General features: G+C 33.8%; 1 protein-coding gene across 1 annotated transcript in view; it reads left to right on the top strand.

Annotated features, from left to right (window-relative positions):
• LOC110037197 (proteasome subunit alpha type-2-B) overlaps nucleotides 1-24,409 on the top strand; it is a 104,382-nt gene that overhangs the window by 36,003 nt on the left and 43,970 nt on the right. The window contains exons 5-6 of the mRNA XM_020741782.1: nucleotides 19,112-19,187; nucleotides 23,802-23,869. Coding sequence (XP_020597441.1) covers nucleotides 19,112-19,187; nucleotides 23,802-23,869 — 144 coding nt within the window. The remainder of the gene's footprint in view (nucleotides 1-19,111; nucleotides 19,188-23,801; nucleotides 23,870-24,409) is intronic.

The following is a 24,409-nucleotide window of genomic DNA, read 5'->3' as shown; positions in this document are numbered from 1 at the left end:
TGGGGAAAACTTTTTTGATTTTTCGAAGACATTTTAACGTCTCTATATTTGTATTTTTATTTTTGAACAAAACGACATATTTATGTAAATTATAAATTATAAAAATTATAAAATTTGTAAAACTCTATCTGATTGAACGTTTGACCATAAACAGAGGTTTAAAAATTTTAAGATCACTTTTAAGATAATTTTTATAATTCAAGCACGTTAATTAGGGTTCAGGTTTAATTTAGGCTAAGTTTACTTAACCCAAGCTTAACCTAAGTCATATACAATTCTTTTTAGGTCCTGTTCAACCTGATTACAGACCTGGTCAGCCAACTCAAGGATTGAGTCAATCACCCATTAAGTCCAATTTTAGTCATTTAGGGCTTTAGGCCAGCCAGTCTTTAGATCGAGTCTAGTCTGAGAAAACTTAATCTTTAGCTGAGTCTAATTTGAATAGTTGGACCATTTTAAACTTGAGATTTAAGTCATCCTATCATTTATTTCAGACTAAACTTCTTGGCTTTTAGGGTTAGTCAACATGAACTTTAGTTTAGTTTAACCCACATATTATGTTCATCCTAAACTAAACCTTAATCTTAGGTTAGCCTTAACCTAGACCATTAAGATTAGTGATCATAACCACTAAGATTAGCCATTCTAAATACTAGGATTAGTTAACCTAAGCCTTATGTTAGTTAACCCTAAACCAATTAACCCTAAACCAATAGGAAACCCTAAACCAATAGGATTAGTTAACCCTAAATCAATAAGATTAGTTAACCCAAACCTTAAGTTAAACGTAATTCATAGGATTAGCTAAGCCTAGCTAAGCCTAAACCCAACCTTAAATCAATAGGATTAGTTAACCTAAACCTTAGGTTAGTTAACCCTAAACCAATAGGATTAGTTAACCTATCCCTATTTCAATAGGATCAGTTATCCTAAACCTTAGGTCAGTTAATCCTGAACCAATAGGATTACTTAATCGAAACTTTAGTTAACCCTAAACAATTAGAATTAATTAAGCCTAAACCTTAGGTTAGTTAACCCTAAACCAATTGAATTAGCTAACCTAAACCCTAGGTTAGTTATTGGATCAGTTATCCTAAACCTTAGGTCAGTTAACTCTAAACTAATAGGATTAGTTAATCAAAACCTTAGGTTAGTTAACCCTAAACAATTATGATTAATTAAGCCTAAACCTTAGGTTAGTTAACCCTAAACCAATTGAATTAGCTAACCTAAACCCTAGGTTAGTTATTGGATCAGTTATCCTAAACCTTAGGTCAGTTAACTCTAAACTAATAGGATTAGTTAATCAAAACCTTAGGTTAGTTAACCCTAAACAATTATGATTAATTAAGCCTAAACCTTAGGTTAGTTAACCCTAAATCAATTGAATTAGCTAACCTAAACCCTAGGTTAGTTAGCCTTAAACCAATAAGATTAGTTAACCTAAACCCTAGGTTAATTAACCCTAAACCAATATGATTAGTTAATCTAAACCCTAAGTTAGTTATCTTTAAACCAATAGGATTAGTTAACCTAAACCATAGGTTAGTTAACCATAATCCTACCTTAATCTTTAGGTAAAACAAACCTGAATCATAGCTTAGTCTTAAGCTAAGCTTACCTTAAACCTTAGGTTAACAACCTAACCCATAAGTTGAACACAGGAGAACCTTTTAGGTAAAACCTTAAACCCAAGTTAAACCTAAATACCTCAACTTGAACATCTATTAAGAAATAAAATAAAACACATTGAGAGGGGAAACACATTGAAATAAAATAAAACACATTGAGAGGGGTAAAATTTACATAAAACACATTAAAACTTAAACTAAAACAAATACAACAAGACTTTAAAGCATGAATTTGATGTTAAGTCAGCTTCGCATGTTAAGTCAGGTTCAAAGTTGTCAACCTTACATAAATGATAACAAGTGAAAAAAAATAACTAAAATAAAATACTTAAAATCCGACAAAAAAGATGTAAACAACCTGAAACATTTCAACCCTAAAGTCAATAAAGTAACTCAATTATCAATTAAATCTTAATCACAAAGATGACATAAAGCAACTTAAATCCCCTTTTTTGTTTTAGTTCACGATGATTTCTTGGACGATGCATTCTGTGGATGTTGACAAAAATCTTCCGGTCCTGGTGGGCAACCACCTTTGAGACTAAGTAAACTAGAGCACCCGACGACCGAGACGACGGAGCCATAGACATCTTGACTGTTTTTCCACCAATTAAATAATTAAAATTTAATAAAAAATTGATAAAACATTATTTCTTTATTTGCTCTATTTATTGCTTTATGTATCTCAATGCATGTTCTTTTACTGTTTTTATCAAATATAGAATGCATGTGTTAAGGACAAATAATAAATGAATAAAAACTGATTAGAGTAGGAAGAACCTAGAAATCATAACATTAGGGAATTACTTAGCTTAAGTGAACTTAGCCTTGGCTTAAGCTTGAATAATACCTCCACTACCCTTAAAATAATTTACTATAAAATTATCGAAACTAATAAAACTTTTAATAATAAGATTGGATGACCTGAAAACTAGAAGACACTTCAAAAAGGAATTTGGAGCAGACTTTGTGGGTAGCTTGTTCAAGATCTTTCTTTAGTTTAAATAATAATCCTTAGGATTCCAATGTTGTCTTTTATGACATAAAACATCTCTTTTTGTTAGGCTCTTGCATAGTCCCGATATGCAACATGTTCTAACTTGTTTTAGGATTATGATGTAGTCACTCGACGTAAAACCTCATATCTTTCTAGGCTTTTTGTGTAGACCATCATTACACAAATCTAAGCCCTAATTATTAAAACTGGCAAGAGTTAACTTAAATTAATATCATCTTAAATTGAGCCAAACATTAGGATAGTTTGGGGGATTACCAAAAATCTATTCTGGATCTTTAATCTGCTATACTTTTATTCCTTTTATTTTTAAAACAAAAATTTTCACCTTTGAACCATTCCCTATTGAAAATTTCACAATCATGTTCGTTGAAAATCCTTCTTTTTGAACTCATGAAAACAAAAGATTCCTGATTTTTATCGAAAGTTTTCTTAAGTGATCCGTTCGCTTAAGATGTAATTAACTATAGGGGCGTGCCCTTATAGGAACTTAAAAGAATCCAGACTTAAAATAAACCCTATTTGACTCCCATATCGAATAAAGGAATCTGTCGGTCATCATGCAAACTTGTAGATTAAACGAAAGTCATTTATTTCTATAGTTTATTTAGTTAAGCTTATTATCAAATAGTGTATTACCTTTCAGGGTGGTACATTACTCTTGATTAGCTCGATTATCCAAACTGTAGGAATCAATGAGATCAGTTTGACCGTATTTTCTTCAAATTAAAATACCTAATTTCTAAACACTGTATTATGCTAAATTAAACCGCACCCAACCGTATGGCGACCGACACCCACAAAATTCAGTAACATGTTTCGTATGACAAAACCTATATTTATGGATTTGCTCGATGAACTACATAGCCATCATAGATTCCAAGGCTCCTCAAGAATGACATCAAGTGAAGTGTTAACAATAAATCTACATTTTATCACAAAATGAATCAATGATAAGAGCAATTGAGCGATTCAAACATTCATCGGAGATAATGAACATATAGTTCTTAGTGGGTTTGAAAGTTCTTGGCAGTTTGTCGGCAAAGATTATTAAGCCAGAAGATCCAACATTCGAGACGACTCTAACAAAGATTGCAAATGATCTGTCGTTTATGCCATATTTTAAGGTAATTCTTTTTAACATATTTCATTCAAATGTCAATATGTCTTGCATGACTATCACAACTTTATTTTTCTGATAGAATTATTTTGGAATGATTGAAGGAACTCACGTGGATGCTATAGTATCCAATATTGAAATTGTCGCATATATTAGACAATGTAGATCACACTCATAAAATTTGATTGCCGTATGCGACTTCAACATGTATTTTACTTTTATGATGATTGATTGAGATGCTAACAAACATGGTAGTCGTATTTTTTTTGCGATAAGAAATCGAAGATATGACTTTCCTCACCCATCTCCAAGTTCGTTAAGCTATATATCACATTCATTTTCTTTAGTTTATTACTAATTATGGTATTTTAGGCAAATAAATATTATTTGGTCGATGCTGGATATCCTTTGCAAGGGGTTAGCTGAAGCCATTTCCAGATACGAAATATCACGTTCCTGATTTAAAAAAGATCAAACGGTGGGTCTAGTGACAGGAAAGAAATGTTTAACAAAAGACATTCCTTGCGCAGCGTAATTGAAAGAACGTTTGTAGTGTGGAAGAAAAAATGAGTCTTACTGCGTGATATGCCAACGTGTTCATTTTCAATGCATGTATGGATTATAATGGTCAAGATGACACTCTACAGCTACATTCGATGGTATCATTCTCGAATAGATGTAAACTTCAGCATGACTGACGATGATCACATGCAGATCACGCTAGAAATATTTAAATTTCACGTAGGTCTATCTATACCATAGTCAGAGGCAGAGTCACAGGAAGGTTACACTTTGGATGGCGAAGGTGCCCTAGAAATGGTTCAGTTGCAAGAGCGGATTACCAATGCCATTGTTGGATGTTCATTAGACGATTCTTATTTATTTTATCATGTTCATGTTTATTTTATGTTCCATGTATTATATATATTTTAGATATTTTAAGTTTTATGTTATTTATAATTTTTTTTCTCGATTTTTGATTTCTTTTCGTTCTTTTTTTTGGGTTTGTGAGGTCCATGATGAGACGTCCAACCTTATGAGTTCTTTTGGATGACCTGTTAGTCACTGTTGGTTGGTATCACATGTGAAATCCTGATAAAGACAATCAAACTTCTTTTGTTTTGATGTGGAGGTTTTTTAAGTACTTTTGGATGATCTATTAGTCGCTGTTGTTTAGTGTCACATGTGAAATTCTGATAAAGACAACCAATTTCTTCTTTTCATTTTGATGATCGGGTTTTTGAGGTACTTCTGGATGACCTTTTTTTTGTGGTATGCATTTGTAATACACACGAGCTTGATATTAAGTGAGCTAAAGACAAACAAATACCCCCATTTTATAAGGTTTGGTGTCTTCTTGTTATGACAGGTTTAGTGGGGTTGGTTTACTTAGTTCTCTGAGACCCCGCATCCGTACAAAATTGTAAATGATTATTGTTTTTTTATCACTTTATGCTTGTGTTATGACTAATGAATTGTCTTTTGAATCATTCAGGGAAGATGAACTTCAGGATTTCAGGGACCCCCCGACGAGTGGCCTGTCACTGCGGACTACAGACTTCTCTACTGATGTCATGCCAGACACATAGCTATGGGCGACAGTTTTATAGGTGCTCGCAGGACATCACAAATAAGTGACTTCTTCCGGTGGGCAGATAGTCCGACAGATTACACTGTCGATAGTGATCAGGGTTAAATGATATCTTTGGAGGACGACGTAACCCGTGACATACGCCGTCTGAATTTTAAAATTAATATTATCATATTTTTAATTATAAATTTAATAGTTTTTTTTAGCTATCTTGATATTCACTGGTAAGTAAGATGTGTATCTTACTTTTTGGACTGTTCTGAAGTGATTTTTTGCTTCTCAAGTATCAAATATATTGCTATGACAGTTCTGTTGCAAACAATATTATTACGCTGAGGTAGAATGATCATTTATCGAGAAACAACTGCAAAACAATTATTTTCCAACAACACAAACTAAACAACCAACTAGCTTATCGGGACCAGCTGTTTATCAACAACTTATTTGAATTATCTGCTTATCAACAACTTTATAATAGGCTGCAGCTGCCTGAAATAGAACCTAAATCTGCCACTTGTTGATGTTAGGAGTGGTCTCACATTTGAAATGACTTTAGTGTATTGAATAAATATAGAAATTTCGCTAGACATATTTTAATGACTAAAAATTTGTTTGCCTTTGAATTGTTGTTGTATGTAATTCGATGACTTCTGTCATCATGAAGCTTCTAAAGGAATTATAGGACGTGGATATCCCCTGACTTTCTTTTATGTGTCAAACTTCAAGAAATTGTGAATACTTTCTTCCTAGACTAGTGATTGCATCTTTTATTTTGTGTATGCGCTTACCTTAATTAGTTTTTTTCGTTTTAAGGTTTTTTATTCTTCACTCTTTGCATTCTAATTAATGTTATGCTCTTGCAGTGCATTTAAGCACTATTGGTTCTCAGATTCCTATGATTAAACCTTTAAACTAGAAATGCAACTACTTTTAATTAACTAATATGATATCATGAATGAAATGTTTGAAGAATGATTCAATCTAATATGTTAATCACTAATGATGCTTAACTTTAAAAAAGCATAGAAGAGATGATAAACTAATCATAACTTGTGTCGTATTGAAGAGAACAGTAGCAGAGAAAAGGTAACTAAGTTGATCTCCACAAATAATTGTTTGTATTGACAATTTCCTTCATTGGAAGCCCTTTTTGTGAATTTGTACTCTCAATTAATTCTTTAATGGGGAGGTTAAGTAAATAATAAAGAGCAGTAAACTCGGGAGAAATATGTTAATCACTTGGTGTAGCTCCAGTGATGGACAAAATTAGAGAGAGTCGTCATAGATGGTTTGGTCTCGACCATATGATGATCCGATTAGAGAGTATATGTTTTAGATTCGACTTATGTTAAGAAAGGCAGAGGTAGACCAATGAAGACTTGGGCTTATTGTATAAAAAAATGATCTTAATTTATTAGAACTAAATGAAAATATGACACTAAATAGGACGCAATGGAGAAAAAGTTCATGTTGACGACCCGACGTAGTGGGATTAAGGCTTTGTTTGTTGCTGTTAAATATTCTTATAATTTGATAATAAATGCAAAGATAAATCACTTATTTTTAATTTAGAAAAAGTGGCACCCCAAAAATTTAAGGGAGGGAGGATGTTTGTTTGATTCCCATCATCATGGGGATGGGTGCAGGAATGCGCTTCTAAAAGGTTTTGTTTAATTTTTAAACTTTTAAAATCCATGGGTGTGAAACAAATAAAGATCTTTTCAAAGGTTAAATAAGTGAGTTTTGTTCTTAAATGAGAAAGAGAGGGATGGCTTTTTTTTCTTGTAAGATTATGTGGCGGTCTAAAAAATGATGTGACAAGTCAGTAGAAATGAGGCGGCTAGCATTTATATACTGGTGGACAATAGGTGATTTATGGGGGATAAACTGTAGCTCTGAAATAAAAGATGAAAAAGACAAGGCGACAATTATTACTTCAAGGCATCCATGATCCTTAGTAGGGATGCTATTTCTTGTATATGTAATGAACTCATGGACTTGACAATGAACATGTGGAACCTCAGGCATGGACAACATAACAGTAGTAGCATCACTGACAGATTCATATCCATGAATACTATTTGCATATCTATACTATTCATAATAAGGAACAACATAAATATTGAACGTTGAAAAAAATGTAGCATCCATAAGAACATCTACTTAATAGCATTATTATTACTCTTCTTCATAACCTTATAAACTTAATATTTCTTGAAACTTTACTTATTAAGAGTTCTTATTGACATCCCTTTCTAAGCTTAACTAATATTAAATCTCACTGATTTATTTTAATTTTACCAAAGTTCATCAACATAAGTTTGATACTTGTCATGTCTCAATATAATTTTATGTTAATTTTCATATTGTAATTTATGCACACTTCGAGCAAAAGAAGATGTGAATGTACTGAAGTAACAACTATCATCATTGGGGTATGATTTATTAGCATGAAATGCTGTTTATTTTATTGCTCAACACTAGTTAGTCCAATGAAAAAAGGAATACTCACTTAAATCAAATTAGGAGATATTTCGACGAAAGATTCATCCAGACATAGGCCTTGGAGCTCAACCAAATGGTTGTTACTCAGCTCAACACATCATTATTAAAAAATCCACTAGAAAGTTTGGGCGAATCTTGATTCTAGGGATTCATGTTATGATGTATGACCTTCAAAGGTGTTTTCATAGATATGTTCTCTTAATTGTTACTTGGGAATTGCTCTAATGTCATATTGTTACTGATAATTTTTATATACCTTTGACTTATCCAAACTGCGAATCTAATTCTATTATTTTGGACGTGATTAGTGAAACAATTGCTAAAATAATAGACCTGGTTACTGTAACTCTGAACATGGAATTTGTCTATTGGAGTAACTTCATTTTGAATTTAATAAGCATGCTCATGATTTAATTAATCATATTAAAAATATGAATAACTAGATTTGGTGTTTTAAGGGTCGTTAGGAGGCATTTATTTATTTATTTTTATTTGAATTAAAATATATTTGGTGTGTTATAAATATATATTTTTAATGTTTTGATTTCAAATAAACCACAATGGTTAGACTATGGCAGGGCAAGTGATGCTTCCCTTAATTTCACTTTTTTTTTTTTTTTTTTTTACTTTCTAATGATGTTCCATATCAATATTGGTTATGGTCAGACTCGATTTTCATAGGATAAAGTATGTTTAAAATGATGAACTTCCACATCTCTTAGTTGATGGACTTATTTTTGGTAGATGGTGCTTTGATTGTTTAATTTTTCTTTCTTAACAAGTTATCTAATGTCATATTAAGATTCTTAAATTTTCTTTCGATAATACAAAAAGTGTCTTTATTATGTTCGTAAATCTAATGCTTCTTTTATCAAATTGATAATCATTGTATGAGTGATGACGCTTAACCCTTCAATTTGAATAATTATGTTAAAGTAATCTTGACAAGGGCTTGGGGGGTACTGTTGGGACAAAATTTGTGATGGATATTGGATAGCTAGCAAGCTTACCCATTGATCTTGAATTATAATAAGAATTTGTGGTACTTTTATTGGACTTGAATAGGTTTTATGTAATATGAGCAATCATTGTAATACACCATTAAGGTGAAGACTGTTGTTCAAATTTCATGATTCAAATTAGGTTTTTTTAGTGAGTGCTCTTGGGTATTGGTGATTTTATGGCCTATATGATAGAAATTGATCAAATGCTATGTTTGAAAGTTGTAAAGTTCATTGAGATTAAAAATAGCCACTGAATAAAATTATGCTTGAAATGCAATGAACAATAACCGAAGGCAAAAAAGCAAATAAACATTTCAAATAAACATTTAGAGTTAAAATAAACATTTAGAGTTAAAGGATTTGATTGTTTGATTCTAAAATGCAATGATATACAAACCAAATTTATATGAATGTTTAAAGGATTTAAGTAAGTTTTAGAGATTTTTACATAATTTTACTAAAAAATAACAAATAAATGAGAACATAAGTACCACAATATGTAGAAATTTTTATTACAGAAAATTGAAGTGGCGCACTTTTTGATAAGAATTGTGAGGTTAGATCAACATGAATTTTTTGGAATGGCTAAACGCTATATAACGTGACACAACAGAATAATATACAACAAGTATTTCCTCTGGAATTTAGTTGCATTATAGCAAATATGATGTAGGATGAAAGAGTTAGCCTACATTCAATGTAGAAGTATGAATGGAAACATCATTGAATCTCAGACTCTTATGGTCAAATTAGATAAGCAAGCATAAACTATTGGTTTAACTAGTACAATATTGCTGATTGAAATAGAGAAACGTGGTTTAATCAAAACTTACCCACTAATGATGCCGAGAAACGTGGTTTAATTTTAACAAAACAAGAAAGAGATGATAAAGCTAATGGTGATCTATCTAACCTTTTGCGGATGACCAAAGCTGATCTCTATAAATTGTTTTTCGTCATGTCAATTTCTTTCCTGAGAAGTCCGTTTCCATGGACTTTGAATTCAATCTCATGTAATCCTTCACTCTTGGGTTTTAAGTGCACAAGATTGAGTAATAAATTCAAGCGAAATAAGCTTACATCTACATAGGCTGTCGAAACGGCTCGTTGTTCGCGAACAGCTAGTGTTCGGCTCGTTAAGAAGCCCGTGTTTGGCTCGTTAATTTCAATCGATAAATTAACGAGCCGAACACGAACTAAGATACGTTTGTTCTTGTTTGGCTCGTTTTGGCTCGAAATACTACTCATCAAGTTTATATATATATATATATATGAAGTAGTATTTAAAAAAAATCTAATTGACTATAAGGCTACAAAAATTTATAATCAATTAAAATATTGATTAAGAAAATAAAATAAAAATTATTAAATTAGATTCAAATGATGCTTTAATATATATAATAATTTTTAAATCTTGCTCAAATCCTTATTGTCTTATGACTACATGATTAGGGTTGTTAAAAGGACTCTTTGTTCGTGAACAATTCATGTTCGGCTCGTTAAGCAAACGAGCCGAACACGACACACTTTTTGAGCTCGAAATTCAAACGAGCTGAGCATGACTCGCTCGTGTTTGACTAGTTTACACCCCTAGATCTACATACCATCATAACATGTTAATACATGAAAATATAGACCACTGTTTATACCAAGGCAAGTGGTGCCCCAAAATCCGAAAAGGAGACAGAGGGAATATTATAAATTTCACCCGTGTTTTTTAAGGGAGAACAATAAAGAAAGATGGTATCCTAGGCTAAATTAATGGGCTTTGCTTTTAAATAAGTGTGAGAAGAGGGAGTGGCATTTTTTCCATGGAGGAGGGTGATGTGACGATTCAATTGAAAACACATTCCTTATTCTTTTCCCATAGAAATGGCTTACAAGGCCCAACATAGAAATCTGTCTTCAACACAACGACCCAAAAGTACAATTACTTGAAAAAGATTCGATAAAATGGAAAATGTTTAAGCAATAAAAGTATAATGATGTCGGAGTTAACTGAAATCACGACCAAACTCCACAATTTTATTATTGAATTCAAAGAAAATACAATGATGACTCTCAACATAGAACAACGTCAACATGCAAACTATCAACCGATAATGAAGACTCCAACAAGAATAACAAATAAGAAATAAAATGGTAGAAAACACATAAACGACTCTCTCAAGGGTGGGGTGACATGTTCGACTGGAAAAGAAGGGGGCGCGACAGTGCTGGAGGGAACTGGAACGGTGTAGGGCTACTGGAAGGGTGTAGGGGAAGGTAGGCAGCAATCAAAAGATGATGGTGACGGTCTGGAAAGCAATCTAGAGGGTGGGCAGCAACTGGAAGACGACGAAAACAGTCTGGACATCAACCCGGGGGCTGGATGGCTCGCGGAAGATGATGAAGGCAGTCTAGACAGTAACCTGGAGGGTGGACAACGCCAGAAGATGATGGCGGTGGAGTGGATAACATCCGTAAGATGATGACAACGGGCTGCGATGGGGAGTTAGAAGATAAATATCTTGGCATGGTCGAGCTACTGTCGGAGCACCACTCGAACCCTTGAAGACAGTCGCTACCTTTGATGAGTTACAACCGAAACACCACTTCACCGTCGGATATATCTCTCAGAAGGGAAGAACGCCCCAAAGGGATTAATAATTAGAATAAGTAAGGATCATAATAAGAAAGAAATAGAAAAGAAAGGGCATAAAAAATGCAAGGAGTAAAATATGAGAATCATAGAAAAGGAATGAGAATAAGAGGAAAGCGGAAAAGGAAAGGGGTAGGGCTGGACGTGGTACTGTAGTAGCTACAGTGCAGCGACGGTAGGCTTCTGTGTCATAGACAATCTTAACTAGACAAGATCTAGTTTTTGTAAAATACATGACACGGGGGTTGTTCCTTCCTCATTTCCCTCTCTCCTTTTAGTCTTTTTTTTTTCTTTCCTTTCCTTTTCTCCTTACTTTCCTTCCTATCACCTTTCTATTTTAAAGTCCTTTCCAAATTTTGAATTTTGATTACTTTTATTTATCCTTACCTAATATGATTTTTCCTCATATTATTTCCTTGCTGAAATTTGAAATCCTGATTATAATTGATTCTTCTTTATTACTTTAAGCATCGCCTAATATAAGTCATAACCCCTCTTATATATAAGGGCGGTTTTGTTTGGGGAAAGATGTGAATTTTTTGATTTAAGTTTGTGTGGACAGCCGCCGACTTCCTGGTTTCCACTCGAGTCTATATTCGACGGAAATGGTGGTGCTCTGACTGTATCCCTCTTCCCGGTGGTAATTTTTTCCGACGCCGCAGTCATCCCCTCCTCTCACTGCAGTCCCACAAAACAACACTTTACGATTGCTGCAGCCGCCCAGTAGCTCCACCTGCAACCTCTTCCTCCCTGTCGTCACCCCTTTTCCCCTTCCCAGAGTACCCTTGCCGCATTCCTTCCCTACTCCAGCCCAACTCCAACGGCCCAACATCAACAACCCTTCACTCTATCATTTCGTCATTACCAATAAAAGGCCTTCCACCCTCCTAGAATTGATGACTTCTCCCGCAACTTCTCCAGCCAACCTAAAACCACCTCTCAACAACCAACCTCAACTATAGCCACAACTTGCCAGCCTTACATATTGTGACACCTGTTGCCTTGCAAACCACAGTTTTCTTCCCTCTCCTCTACTCTCCGATCTGCATCCCCGGCTGTCCCATCTCCTCTCACCATAGTTGTCGTCACCCTCGAGTTTCTTTCATGTTTGTTTTTTATTTATTTATTGTTTTGAAGAGTCGTCGTAACCAATTTTAATTTATATACTAATATTTGTGTTTTTTTGTGGCTTGTGCTTCCTCCGATATTATTTGGTATTAGAGTTAGCTCAGCCACAGTCCCATCCTAGGGTTTCGTAGCATTCACCTTCGCCCAAGCCACAAAAAAATGAAAATAAAAGGAAAAATGTCATTCCTATTTCCACCATAACAAAAAACATTGACCTAAGCCCTTAATTCCTCTTGCTCATTTTCAAAATCTGCAACCCTAAGTTAAATTTTTAAACCTCTCACACTTCTCAACTCTAAACCTTAGCAATGCTACTTATGAGATACATGCTTGATTTTTTCCGGGAGGAGATATGGCGAGAGATCCGCCTATTTTGGCAGTGGATTACGAACATAGAAGATGAAATCCAGTGGAAGACTACCATGGAATGTGATTTGAAAAGTCGAAGGGAGGAACAAGAAGATGTGAAGATGAAGCGAGAAACACAGTGTCAGTTCGTACCAACTCACCACCGCCAAAAGTTACATCTTCTAGATTCCATAGTAAAGAGACCGCAACACTAAGCGCCTCCTTGATTACTATCCAACGAAACTAATCCGTAAGTTTGTCACAGTAAAAAAATGTGGCAAGTATCACGAATTTGGACATGTTGAAGCAGAATGCAACACTAAGGGAGAGATCTATTTCACTGAGCAGGGTGTTGTTGAAAAATTGGGCAATACCATAGTTGATATGGGAGAAGTTGAAGACTTTTGGGAGGATTCTCTACTTGTAGCTAACAAGGAAGAGACGTCACTAGTTTTAGTGGATCTCGAGATAGAGATTCCAGCTGAGGTAACAGTAGCTGTTCTGGAAGGTAGCAACTTCGATGTAATGAGCATTCAAGCAGAATATTAAATTGCAGTTCCTCAACATATCGTTTCACATGTATTGAGAGGAGTTATAGCTGGACTGACTTTGGCGGGCCGGAAGGATCGCGAGCTTGAGGAACTGACAACAAATATAGGGTCACCACAAATACAAGAAATACAATTTTTCAGATAGTTAGACCTCTTCCTGAGTTATCTCTACGGGGGGAGGTCCAACATGTCCAAAGATGAGTCTTTTTGTGCCACGCAGGAATATCATTTGGAGTCATTCATAAGCTATTTTTTGTTCCGCATGGTACCTCTTGTCAGATGTCCAGACAGAAGAGATGAACCCCAGCTTTGTAATGGGCCCAAGAAGCTTGATTGGGACGAAAATTCTGAAATGGGAACTAGGTGCTATCTGTGGGAAATAAGTCTCTCATAAGGGGGTGTCAATAAGAGTGGCGCAACCTGCCACAGATTTCATATCATAATTGAGTTCTTCTCACATATTTGTCGCTCAACCACCGCCCGATAAACACGAGAAGTGGAAGGAGAAGATTTCAAATGTAAGGGCTTGAGAGTTGCATTACTAGATCCCTTCTCTATATGCAGCTCCCGCTCAGGATGTGCCGAATGACTGCACCGACATGATTGACCTAACAGGGGACTTACCGTCATACCATGATGATGTAGAAGCTTCGATGAATGAAGTCGAAGCTCCCCCAACCCCAGGAGAATGACACGAGAGTTTTTCCTCCCTCCTCTTCCTTTTCTTTTTTTCTTTTCCCGTCCTTCTTCCTTTCCCTCCTTTCCTTTTCCCCTTACTTTCCTTTTCTTCCCCTCTTTGTGTCCTTCTTCCTTTCCCTCCTTTCCTTTTCCCCTTTCCTTTTCTTCCCTTCTTTCTTCCTTTTCTTCCCCTCTTTGCTTTTTAGCTCATTCCTATCTTATTCACTCTTATTAGTTCTATATTTTAAGATGAAGAGTTGTAAAATAAAGAATACTAAGAATCATTGTCGTAGAATTTGATGGGGGCACTTAAAAGACAGATAAAATTATTTTTATGAGTAAACTTTAAGATTTCAAGATTTGGGATGTTCATGAAGAAACGAATTTTATGTGGGATAAAGTAACAAACACTATTAAAAAAGTGATAAAAGATGTCCTTAGAGAATTAAAAGAAAAAGTTTTTATAAATAAAAATTGTCGGTGGTGTATTTATAATGTGAATGAAAAGATAAAATATAAGAAGTTATGTTATAAAAATTGATTTAAATGTAAAAGTATATAGAACTTAGATAAATATAAAATGTTCTATAGGGAGTTTAAGAGAACAATCTGTGACGCTAAAAGTTCTGCTTTTAGTGGTCTTTATAATATATTAGATACTAAAGAGCGTGAAAAATATATGTATAAACTAGTCAAATAAAGAGAAAATAAAATAAAAGATTTAACTCAAATAAAGTGTATTAAAAAGTGATTTTCTTAGAAAAAATATATTAAACATAGGTGGGTGAGTTATTTTGATAAATTTTTTTAATGAAGTTTCTGAAAATACGATCGACTTTACTGATATTACCTCACTGATATTAATATCGTTAATAATGATAAAATGTTTCATTTTTAATGTCGCCTTAACAAAAAATAAGTTAAGGAGGCTTCAAAGAAAACTAAGGGTGGAAAGTCTGTAGGACCTGACAATCTATAAATTGAAGTGTGGAAATATATAAGAGATTTTGGAGTTTCTTGGCTTACTAAACTCTTTAATATTATTTTAAAAACTAAAAAGATGCCTCAGGAGTAGAGGAAGAGTATTTTGGTCTCCATTTTTAAGAATAAAGGGGATGCACGAGAGTGTGCAAATTATAGAGAAATTAAGTTGATGTGTCATTCTTTAAAATTATGGGAGAGGGTAATTAAATATATGTTAAGGCGTATTACAATGATATCTCATAATCAATTTGGATTTATGCCGGGAAGGTCTACTATGGAAGCTATACAATTATTGAGAGGTTTGGTGGAGAAGTTCAAAGAGAATAAGTAGGATCTACATATGATTTTTATTGATTTAGAAAAAGTTTACGATAAGGTTCCAAGAGATATGCTTTGGAGAGTTCTAGATAAGGAAGGTGTTGATATGACTTATATTCAAGTCATTAAAAGTATGTATACTGGAGTTGTTACTTGTGTTCGAACAGGAGGATTGACCTAATATTTTCTTATTTTAGTTGGATTACATCAGGGGTCGACTTTAAACCCATATATTTTTTGCTTTAGCTACGGATGCTCTTACTGGATATTTACAGGAGGATGTGCTCCAGTGTATGCTTTTCACTGATGTTATCATTCTCGTGAATAAGACTAGAGAGAAAACTCAAGAAAAACTTGAATTATGAAGGTCTACATTGGAGAGCACGGGCCTTCATTTGAGTAGAGCTAAAACTTAATACATGAATGTAATTTTAGTAGTCGTAGCTCTAGTGATAGTGTTATAACTATGAGTGATCAAATTATTAAAAGTTGTTAACGTTTTAGATATCTCAGGTTTATTGTTGAAAGTGATGGTGATATAGATGGGGATGCTATTAGTAGAATTCAAGTTGGTTGATTGAAGTGGAGGAATGTTTCAGGCATATTATGTGATAGAAAAATACCGCTTAGACTGAAAGGAAAATTTTATAAGATGGAGGTGAGACCTTCAAGGCTCTATGATGTTGAATGTTGACCTTTAAAAGAGAAGCATAAAACTAAGTTAAGTGTTGCCAAGATGAGAATTCTTAGGTTGATGAGTGGCTTTATACTTAGAGACAAAATGCGAAATGAATAAATTCGTGATAGGGTTGGTGTGGCTCAGTGACAGACAAAATTAGAGAGTTGTCTGAGTTGGTTTGATCACATTAAATGTCAAGCATTTGATGATCCAATTAGAAGAGTAGATGTTTTAAATTCGACTTATGTTAAGAAAGTCAGAGGTAGACCTAGAAAGACTTGAGCATATTGTATAAAAAATGATCTTAATAGGATGTAATCAGATTTTCCCTCAATAGGATGCAAAAAATGATCTTAATAGGATCTTAATATTGATGAGCATATTGTATTAGAATTAAATGAATATTTGACACTCAATAGGATGCAATGAAGAAAAGGGATTCATGTAGCCGGGATAAAGGTTTGTTGTTGTTGTTGTTATTATTCTTCCTTATGTAATCAGATTTTCCCTCACTTTATTTCCTTGCCTAAATCTGAAATCCTGATTATAATTGATTCTTCTTTCTTATTTTAAGTCTTGCTTAATATAAGTCCTAACCCCTCTTATATATAATGGTCGTTTTGCTTAGGGAAGGAGGTGATTTTTCAGATTTCAATTTGTGTGGACAACTGTTGGCATCCTGTTTTCCCCTCGAGGGTTGTATCCGACGATTAGGATGGTGGTCCAGTTGTATTCCTCTCCCCGGTAGTAATTTTCTTCGATTTCCCTTGCCCCGCAACCATTCCGTACCTACCGCCATCCCCTCCCCTTGCTGCAGTCCCGCGAAACAACGCTTTACGGTTCCTGCAACTGCCCGCTAGCTCCTCCCACAACCTCTTCCTCCTTGTCGTCACCCCCCTCCTTTTCCCTTCCCAGAGTTCCCTTGCCGCATTCATTCCCCACTCCAGCCCAACTCCAAAAGCCCAACATTAGCCGCCCTTCACTCTATCGTTCCGTCATTACCAACCGCCTCCACTATAAGGCCTTCCACTCTCCCAGAATTGACGGCTTCTCCCGCAATTTCACCAGCCAACCTACAACCACAATTTCCCAGCCTTCCAATTCGTAGCACCTGCTGCCCTCCAAACCGTAGTTTTCTTCCCTCTCCGCCGCTCTCCAACCTGCATCCTCGGCGGTTCCATCTCCTCTCACCAAATCGTCGTCACCCTAGGGTTTCTTTTATGTTTGTTTGCCATTTTTTTCATGTTTTGAAAAATCATTATAACCAATTTCAATTTCAATAAATATTTATGTTTCTTTTGTGGCCTCCGGTATCGGTAGTATACTGACACAAATCTGCATCATACATCGCATGATAATAAGTTATGCTGGGTACCGGGTGCTCTTGCAATGCACAGATGATTTAGGGTATGTTTGGGGCAGCTTATAAGTGCGGGCGGCGTTTTGAAAACGCCGCCTCATTGTTTGTTTCGCACGTTTCTGGTGATTATTTGAAAGCTGTGTTTTTTTTGTTTTAGTAAGAAGCCGATCGCGGGGTTATATCCGCGTTCGCGTTTGCTGTCCACGTTCCCTCCTTTATTTTACGCCCCTGCTCTCGCTTGCTCACGGAACCACTCCGTTTGTCTTCTCGTCCGACTCTCCCTCTCGCCGTCGAAGCTGCTGAAGCCGGGCGCTTCACTGGCTACCCCATGCTCCTCCGCTCCAGCAGGTGCCACCTCACTGTCGTTGCTTCTTTGGCGAAGTAGTTCCCTCGTCGTACCTCATGTCGGCCTGCTCCTTCGACATCGCAAGGGTTCGGTCATGAAAGCGATTGCTTTATGCGAAAATGGGAGGGTGGAAGCGGAAGGGGAAGGCACAGGCGAGGGTTTCATAGAGGAGAGAAGAGAGAAAAAGGAAGATAAGATGGTTTTGAACTTTAATTTAACTTTATTTTAAGTTTATTTTTTTATTAATTTAATTGATTAGTACTAATTAGTTAAATAAATATTGTTATTGAAATTAATTATAATTAGATAAATCAATATATAACCATAGAATGATTGATTAATAAAAAAATTAAATTATATATTAATTTTAATTAATTTAATAAAATTCAAGTGATAATTAATTAATATAATTAATATATAATCAATTTTTAATTAATTAATATTAAACTATAAGTTAATATAATCAGTTTTATAAAATTATTATTGATGGCTAATCGACTCTATAAATATTTAATTATTGATGTACAAGAGCAAAATAGTTATTTCCAGAAACAGTTGTAGATCAGCTGTTTTCCACCAGCTGAAACCAAACAGTCAGCCAGCTTATCCGGTTCAGCTGTTGATCAGCAGCTTATCCAAATCAGCTGATTGTCAATAAGTTGCAGCTGTCCCAAGCAGCCTCTTACATGGCTCACAGTATGTGTTAAATGGCTAGAATGGAGAAGCAGAGAAATACTATGTTTTAGTTTTTGCTGTCAGTGTTTGCAGGCCAGTTTTGCACGTGAAACCGTTTTGTGATATAAAAAAGGGGAAATTAAAAAAGGGGAAATTTACATAGGAAATTTACATAGTGCCACACAATTCTTATGTATTTACATATCTCACACCTAAACTTTCATATTTACATAAATCACATTTTGGTGCTTTAAAACTATGCATGAAAATGTCTATTTCAATTTTAAAAAGTATTAATGGTGTTGTTTTTGATGTGATATTGAAGATTTGATGATAGCATTTTTGTTCCATCAGAGTGACGTTATTCTACACGATGTGAATGGTTTATATTTTTTTTTTTTGACTGGTTTATCTTATAAAGAAATTTCTTTGTGAAGTTTATTAGTTTATTTCTGTTGACATCATATCTTATGCATCAACTACTTTTGGCAACTTGAATACTTAACCTTTTGCTTATCTCACCTTTTTTTTATGTAGTGGAATGGGTCCAGATTCCCGTGTCTTAGTGAGAAAAAGCCGAAAGCAAGCACAACAATATTTCAGACTATACAAAGTATTGTTTTGGTTCCCATCTTTCTTTGTTTGTTGTATTACACAAAACTATCTCAAGTAATTTTTAGTTGTTTCATCATTTCCTAGGCCAATCACATAAAATTTTCTAAATTGAATTGAAATTGAACAGGGAATGGATGAAACAACCAAAATTTAGTTTTTTAATTGGGCTATATTGTATGATCCATATAATGAACTGGTTAGACATGTCAGCTTCGGGTTAGGCGGCTCCGGTTCAAACCCGTACGATAAATGTATCGGGTTTGTATTAAGTATATTCAGGTTGGGTGAATTTTAGGTTAAACTTGAACTCGACAAGTTAAAACTCCTATTATTTATGTCCGCATTCATTTATTAGACAACTCACTGTAAATAGATTTTCCTCTATTTAATAATTGAGTCTTACTTGGTGATGTAAAATAACTTTTTCTGTATTTTGTGATCCTTGAGATTCAATGCACTTGCTGCTACTCCAGTACTCACTAGCTCTTTTCTTCTGTGTTCCCTGCCTTCTTGTACTTTCTTACCTGGTCCCCACTTTTTTTATTTTGCTTTACCTACAGTTCTCCTCTTTCACTGCTTACACTTCTTTTGTTGTTATTTCAGCTTTTTTGTCTTTGTCCTCATTTACTCACTTTTTTGTCCTCATTTACTCATTAGTATTGCCTATTGCCAGCTATTCGTAATATGTTGCCTTTGGTGCTTGTTGATCCTCCTACTCCCTTTCCTGTCTCTAACGATCTTTGGTTTTGTCGGTTCTATATTTAGCTCTATTTTCTTGTATATTTTAGCATATCTTGGAGCAATTTGGGAGTTGATCTTTAAGAAATCAAGAATTGGACATTCTATGGAAGATTTGATGTTACTAGAATTCATGAAATTTGTATTGAAACATGCTTTATTTTGATCCTTTATGAGTTATAAATAGGGACGCAGGGCTTGGCTTGACTGAACCGGCAAGGGGTTCAGCAAGAGGCTGAACCGATCGACTCTTTCATGTGATATTGAAACTTGTTTTTTTTTTAATTTTTTTATTGTGTATTTCATCATAGATTACATTAGTAACCCTAGGCATGTTGTCATCTAAAACAAACTAAGATGATTAAACTTACATAATTACATGTGATGGGAGACATAACTTAGGGACATTAGATTGTTGATTGATAGTTTGAATTACTTTTTGAGGAAAATCCATTGTTGTTTTTTTTTTTTTTTGAGAATTAAAATTGTGGAAACAAAATGAGTCAAATTTGCACACTTATTGGCATAGTATTGCAGGCAAAGTATTATAAAAAAAGGCTGGTGTGAGATAGACTTTAAAAAATATGTTGTGGAGAGTCTTAGCACGAATTTAGTAATTACTTTAAGGGCTGTTGACTTGATAAATCGAGTGTTTGCAATATGGCTACTTCATTATCATGATGTTTGGTTAAATGTCTTTTTAAGAGATTAGGATTGCCTTAAGCTACAATTTATCAGAAATTTTAAGTAGGAATTATACTTGATTAATGAATATTGAGCACGTTATGAACGATTTATTAGTAATAAGAGTATAATACACCTATAATTAAATTATTAAAATTTCTTAGGAGAAACGAATATCTTCTTTTATCGAACCTGTCTAACATGCACCAATTTTAAAATCTTGTATGGCCAAATATGATATTTATTAAAGTAACAGTAGTTCATGAATATCCTTTTGAAGAAAAAGTAGATAAATATTTCTAATTATAGTTGGATTTTTTTGATGATGTGGAGCCTAGATCTATAATTGCACTGGCATATATTCTGGAATCTATGTTATGTTTGAATTTGAGATTGAGTATATGCATATGTTGAATATGAACGTGCATTTATGAACTCCGACCATTAATTGAACAAGAATTGTTGAATTGAAATTTGAAGTTGAATTTAAGTTCAATTCCAAAGCTAACATTGAATCTATGATCATATCTGATCCTAATCTTCAAAGCGGATTTTATTCTAATTTCAAATGTGATTTTGAATTGTCATTGGAAACGGAATCTACACTTGAACTTGGAGTTAAATTTCCAATTAAAATTGTATTTAAACTAAAATATGTATACAAACAAAATGTCTGTTGAAGGTGACAAGTCAGTTGAATTATTAAGTCTTGAATGTGATGGATTAAATTATGGCTATTGTAGATGATAAATTGATTAAATGAGAATTAATTTAACACTTGGTTTATAATCGAATCTAAATTAATTTTAGTTTTGGGTCTTGTTTCAATGTACGGCAAATTCATAGAGAGAGTTTTGGATAAAATAAATTTGCGTCAATATTTCAACGAATTTTTTAGTAACAAAAGTTATAAAATGCTTGCGTTTTGAGATTTGGTCTGATCTGGATGTGGGTGATTGATCTCCACTAATTTTTAAGCCATTTTAAGAAGCTTTCGTGGAGGAGGTTGTTTGTTTATTTAGACATTTAACATGCATGCTTTGCATGTTTCAATTTTCTTTATCATCTTTTCATATAGCTCTGACTTATAAATCGTTATTAGTACTCCTTAGAATGCATATTATATTTTAATATTTTCATTACTTGTTTTCTATCATTCACATAATTTGCTTTAGTTGTGTGATTAGAGCTGCATGAAAATACTAATTAATTACCACAATCATAAGTTTGTAGTAGATTTCTCAAAATAGACATGGCCTTCCTAGAAATTAATTGCAAGAAATATTTGGCCATATAAATTTTTTGAATGTAGTGGGATCTATATTTTTCAATTGGAACTTTTTGAAAATTTTGGTAGAATTTTAAACTTTGATGTATCTAATTTGACTTTATTTCATGAACCTACTGCCAATGCCATCGATTCTTCTATCTTTCTGTCCCCTCACAACTTCACCTCCAACAGCTTACTAGATTTATTTACTCTTCTTGTTCCAAAGGTAGACTTTCATGCAGTGGTTGTACCCACAATTTCAGCTTTATTTTCTACAACAATTATTCTTTTTTATTTCTTTTTTTAAATACTTTTAATTTGTACATTGATACTACTCTAGATCTTGTACTCAAACTTTCTCGTACTGTAAATTGTGCAATAGATTATCTTTTATTTCCTTAAAATTAATAGAAATATATCTGTGATTTGAGAGTTTCATGTTCACAAGGATTTCTTGATCTTCTATTTATTGTTATCCTATATCAATGTCATTCATGATTTAGTCCGATAAAGTTGGCATTCTTCTCATTTTTTTTTTACTCGCCCTCACTTTAGGCTATAAAGCCACACCATTATTATTAATAAAAATCTCACCAATAATTCTTTTTGAAAATGACTCATTCTCTGTTCAAATACATGAATTATCTTAATTTACAAAATTCTGTTATATTTGAAGTACAAATAAAGCTCTTTTAATGGTGTGAATTAAATGAGTGTAGGGGTGTAAGCAAGTTCTATGCTTGAGCTTGAGTTTACTTTTATGAGTTCAAGCCGGCTCACGAACTGCTTGTTTATTATGAAAGAGAGAAAATGATATCAATTCAAGTTAGTGTTATGTTAAAATGACATGTAAAATGAGCAAATAAGAGAAAACTAATAAGAAATCACATGATATAAAATATAAAATATCACTTTTTTAATATTTCTAATAATTTAAAGATAAATTTTTGAATTTTAATATATTCTGGGTATATTTTATGTTAATTATTTTGTTAATTAGCCAACTCACGAGCTAACGAGCCGTGTCGGGACTAGCTTGAGCTTGGCTTGTTAGTTCATCAAGCTTAGTTCATGAGTCACTTATAAAGCCGAGCCTGAGTTGGCTCGCAAGTCTTCTTAGCTCAGTTGCACCCCTATGAATGACTATTTTTAATTGGGTTTTGCAGCTTGTTGGAGCAATATTGGTTCAGGGCTTCGAGATCGGTTTACGAGGCAGTACTTAGTTCAGTGGTTCTGTACAATGTATACCAAAACTTGACAGTATTTACTGAATTGAAAAGAATAATTTGTGGTTATAAGGCTAAGAAGTTACGTCAAGTACAACGAAGAAAAAAACACCATGGCGTTTAGCTTGTTTATACAGAAGGCCAAACCGATAGTGCATGACAAATAAACAGTTCTGTATCACTATAATTTTGTTTTTTTTTCATTTCATTTGTTAAGTGGCTGGTACAAGCCCAGTTCCGGCTTTATGTCAGACTAATGTTGCAATCTACATTTTGTACTTTTTTCTTTTTGGAACATGATAAGCAATATATTTTCATGTTAATAAGCTTTCGATTATGTTTATTGTGCTGCTTTTTTATGTATGTTATCATTGTAACTGTAGACTTTTGGTAAAAAAGAAGGGCATTTACAGACATACCCGCCCAATACCTTTGTATTTATCTATCACCTAATCTTTACTCTTTACATTTATATCTTCCATATCTTTCATATGATAAAAAACCATTTTTTTTTTTACTTATAAAAAGTGAAATGAACCTTTTTCATGCATGCATAAGGTGGCATATATGGAAAGATTGAGATTTAGGTCTTAGATATGTTAATACATAAGAACTGAGTGATATATATGTAAATCTTCCAAAAAAAAAAAAAATCCTAGTCATTATGATTACAAATCTCTTATTGTGTTTGCAGGAGGCCATTCCAGTCACACAACTAGTCAGGGAAACGGCTACCGTAATGCAGGAATTCACTCAGTCTGGGTAAAATACCTTGATATTACTTTTTGCACCTCTTATTGATTTGCATTTTATAAAAGCTTGGCTTGGCAAAACAAGCAGGATTCCCTTTTAAGGAAAATGAAGATATATTGTATGTAGGCATTAATGAAGAGAATAATACTATTCCAGAAATTACTGAAAATATTTATGAATATAAGTATACAATACAATACAGCAACAAACCCCACTTAAGTGGGGTGGGTTATATGAATCATTTGTCTCCATTGCATACTATTTAGTGTCATATTTTCATTTAATTATAATAAATTAAGACTATTTTTTATACAATATACCGAAGTATTCCTAAGTCTACTTCTGTCTTTCTTAACATAAGTTGAATCTAAAACATCTATTCTTCTAAAGTAGCTTTACAAAAAATTTTGGTATGTCTGTTTTTGGCACCAATAAATATCTTATCATTGTAGTCCCATAGCTGCATTTTCTAGTACAGATGTAGTGACTGAATATCATTATGATAACAAAGGTCTATATGGCTTTTCTTAGTCGTAACTGATAGGGTTG

Source organism: Phalaenopsis equestris, unplaced genomic scaffold (assembly GCF_001263595.1).
Source record: "Phalaenopsis equestris unplaced genomic scaffold, ASM126359v1 Scaffold216725, whole genome shotgun sequence".
In the NCBI taxonomy this organism is placed as follows: domain Eukaryota; kingdom Viridiplantae; phylum Streptophyta; class Magnoliopsida; order Asparagales; family Orchidaceae; genus Phalaenopsis; species Phalaenopsis equestris.
The sequence above is the reverse complement of the archived record's forward strand: the minus strand, read 5'-3'. Positions and strand labels throughout refer to the sequence as shown.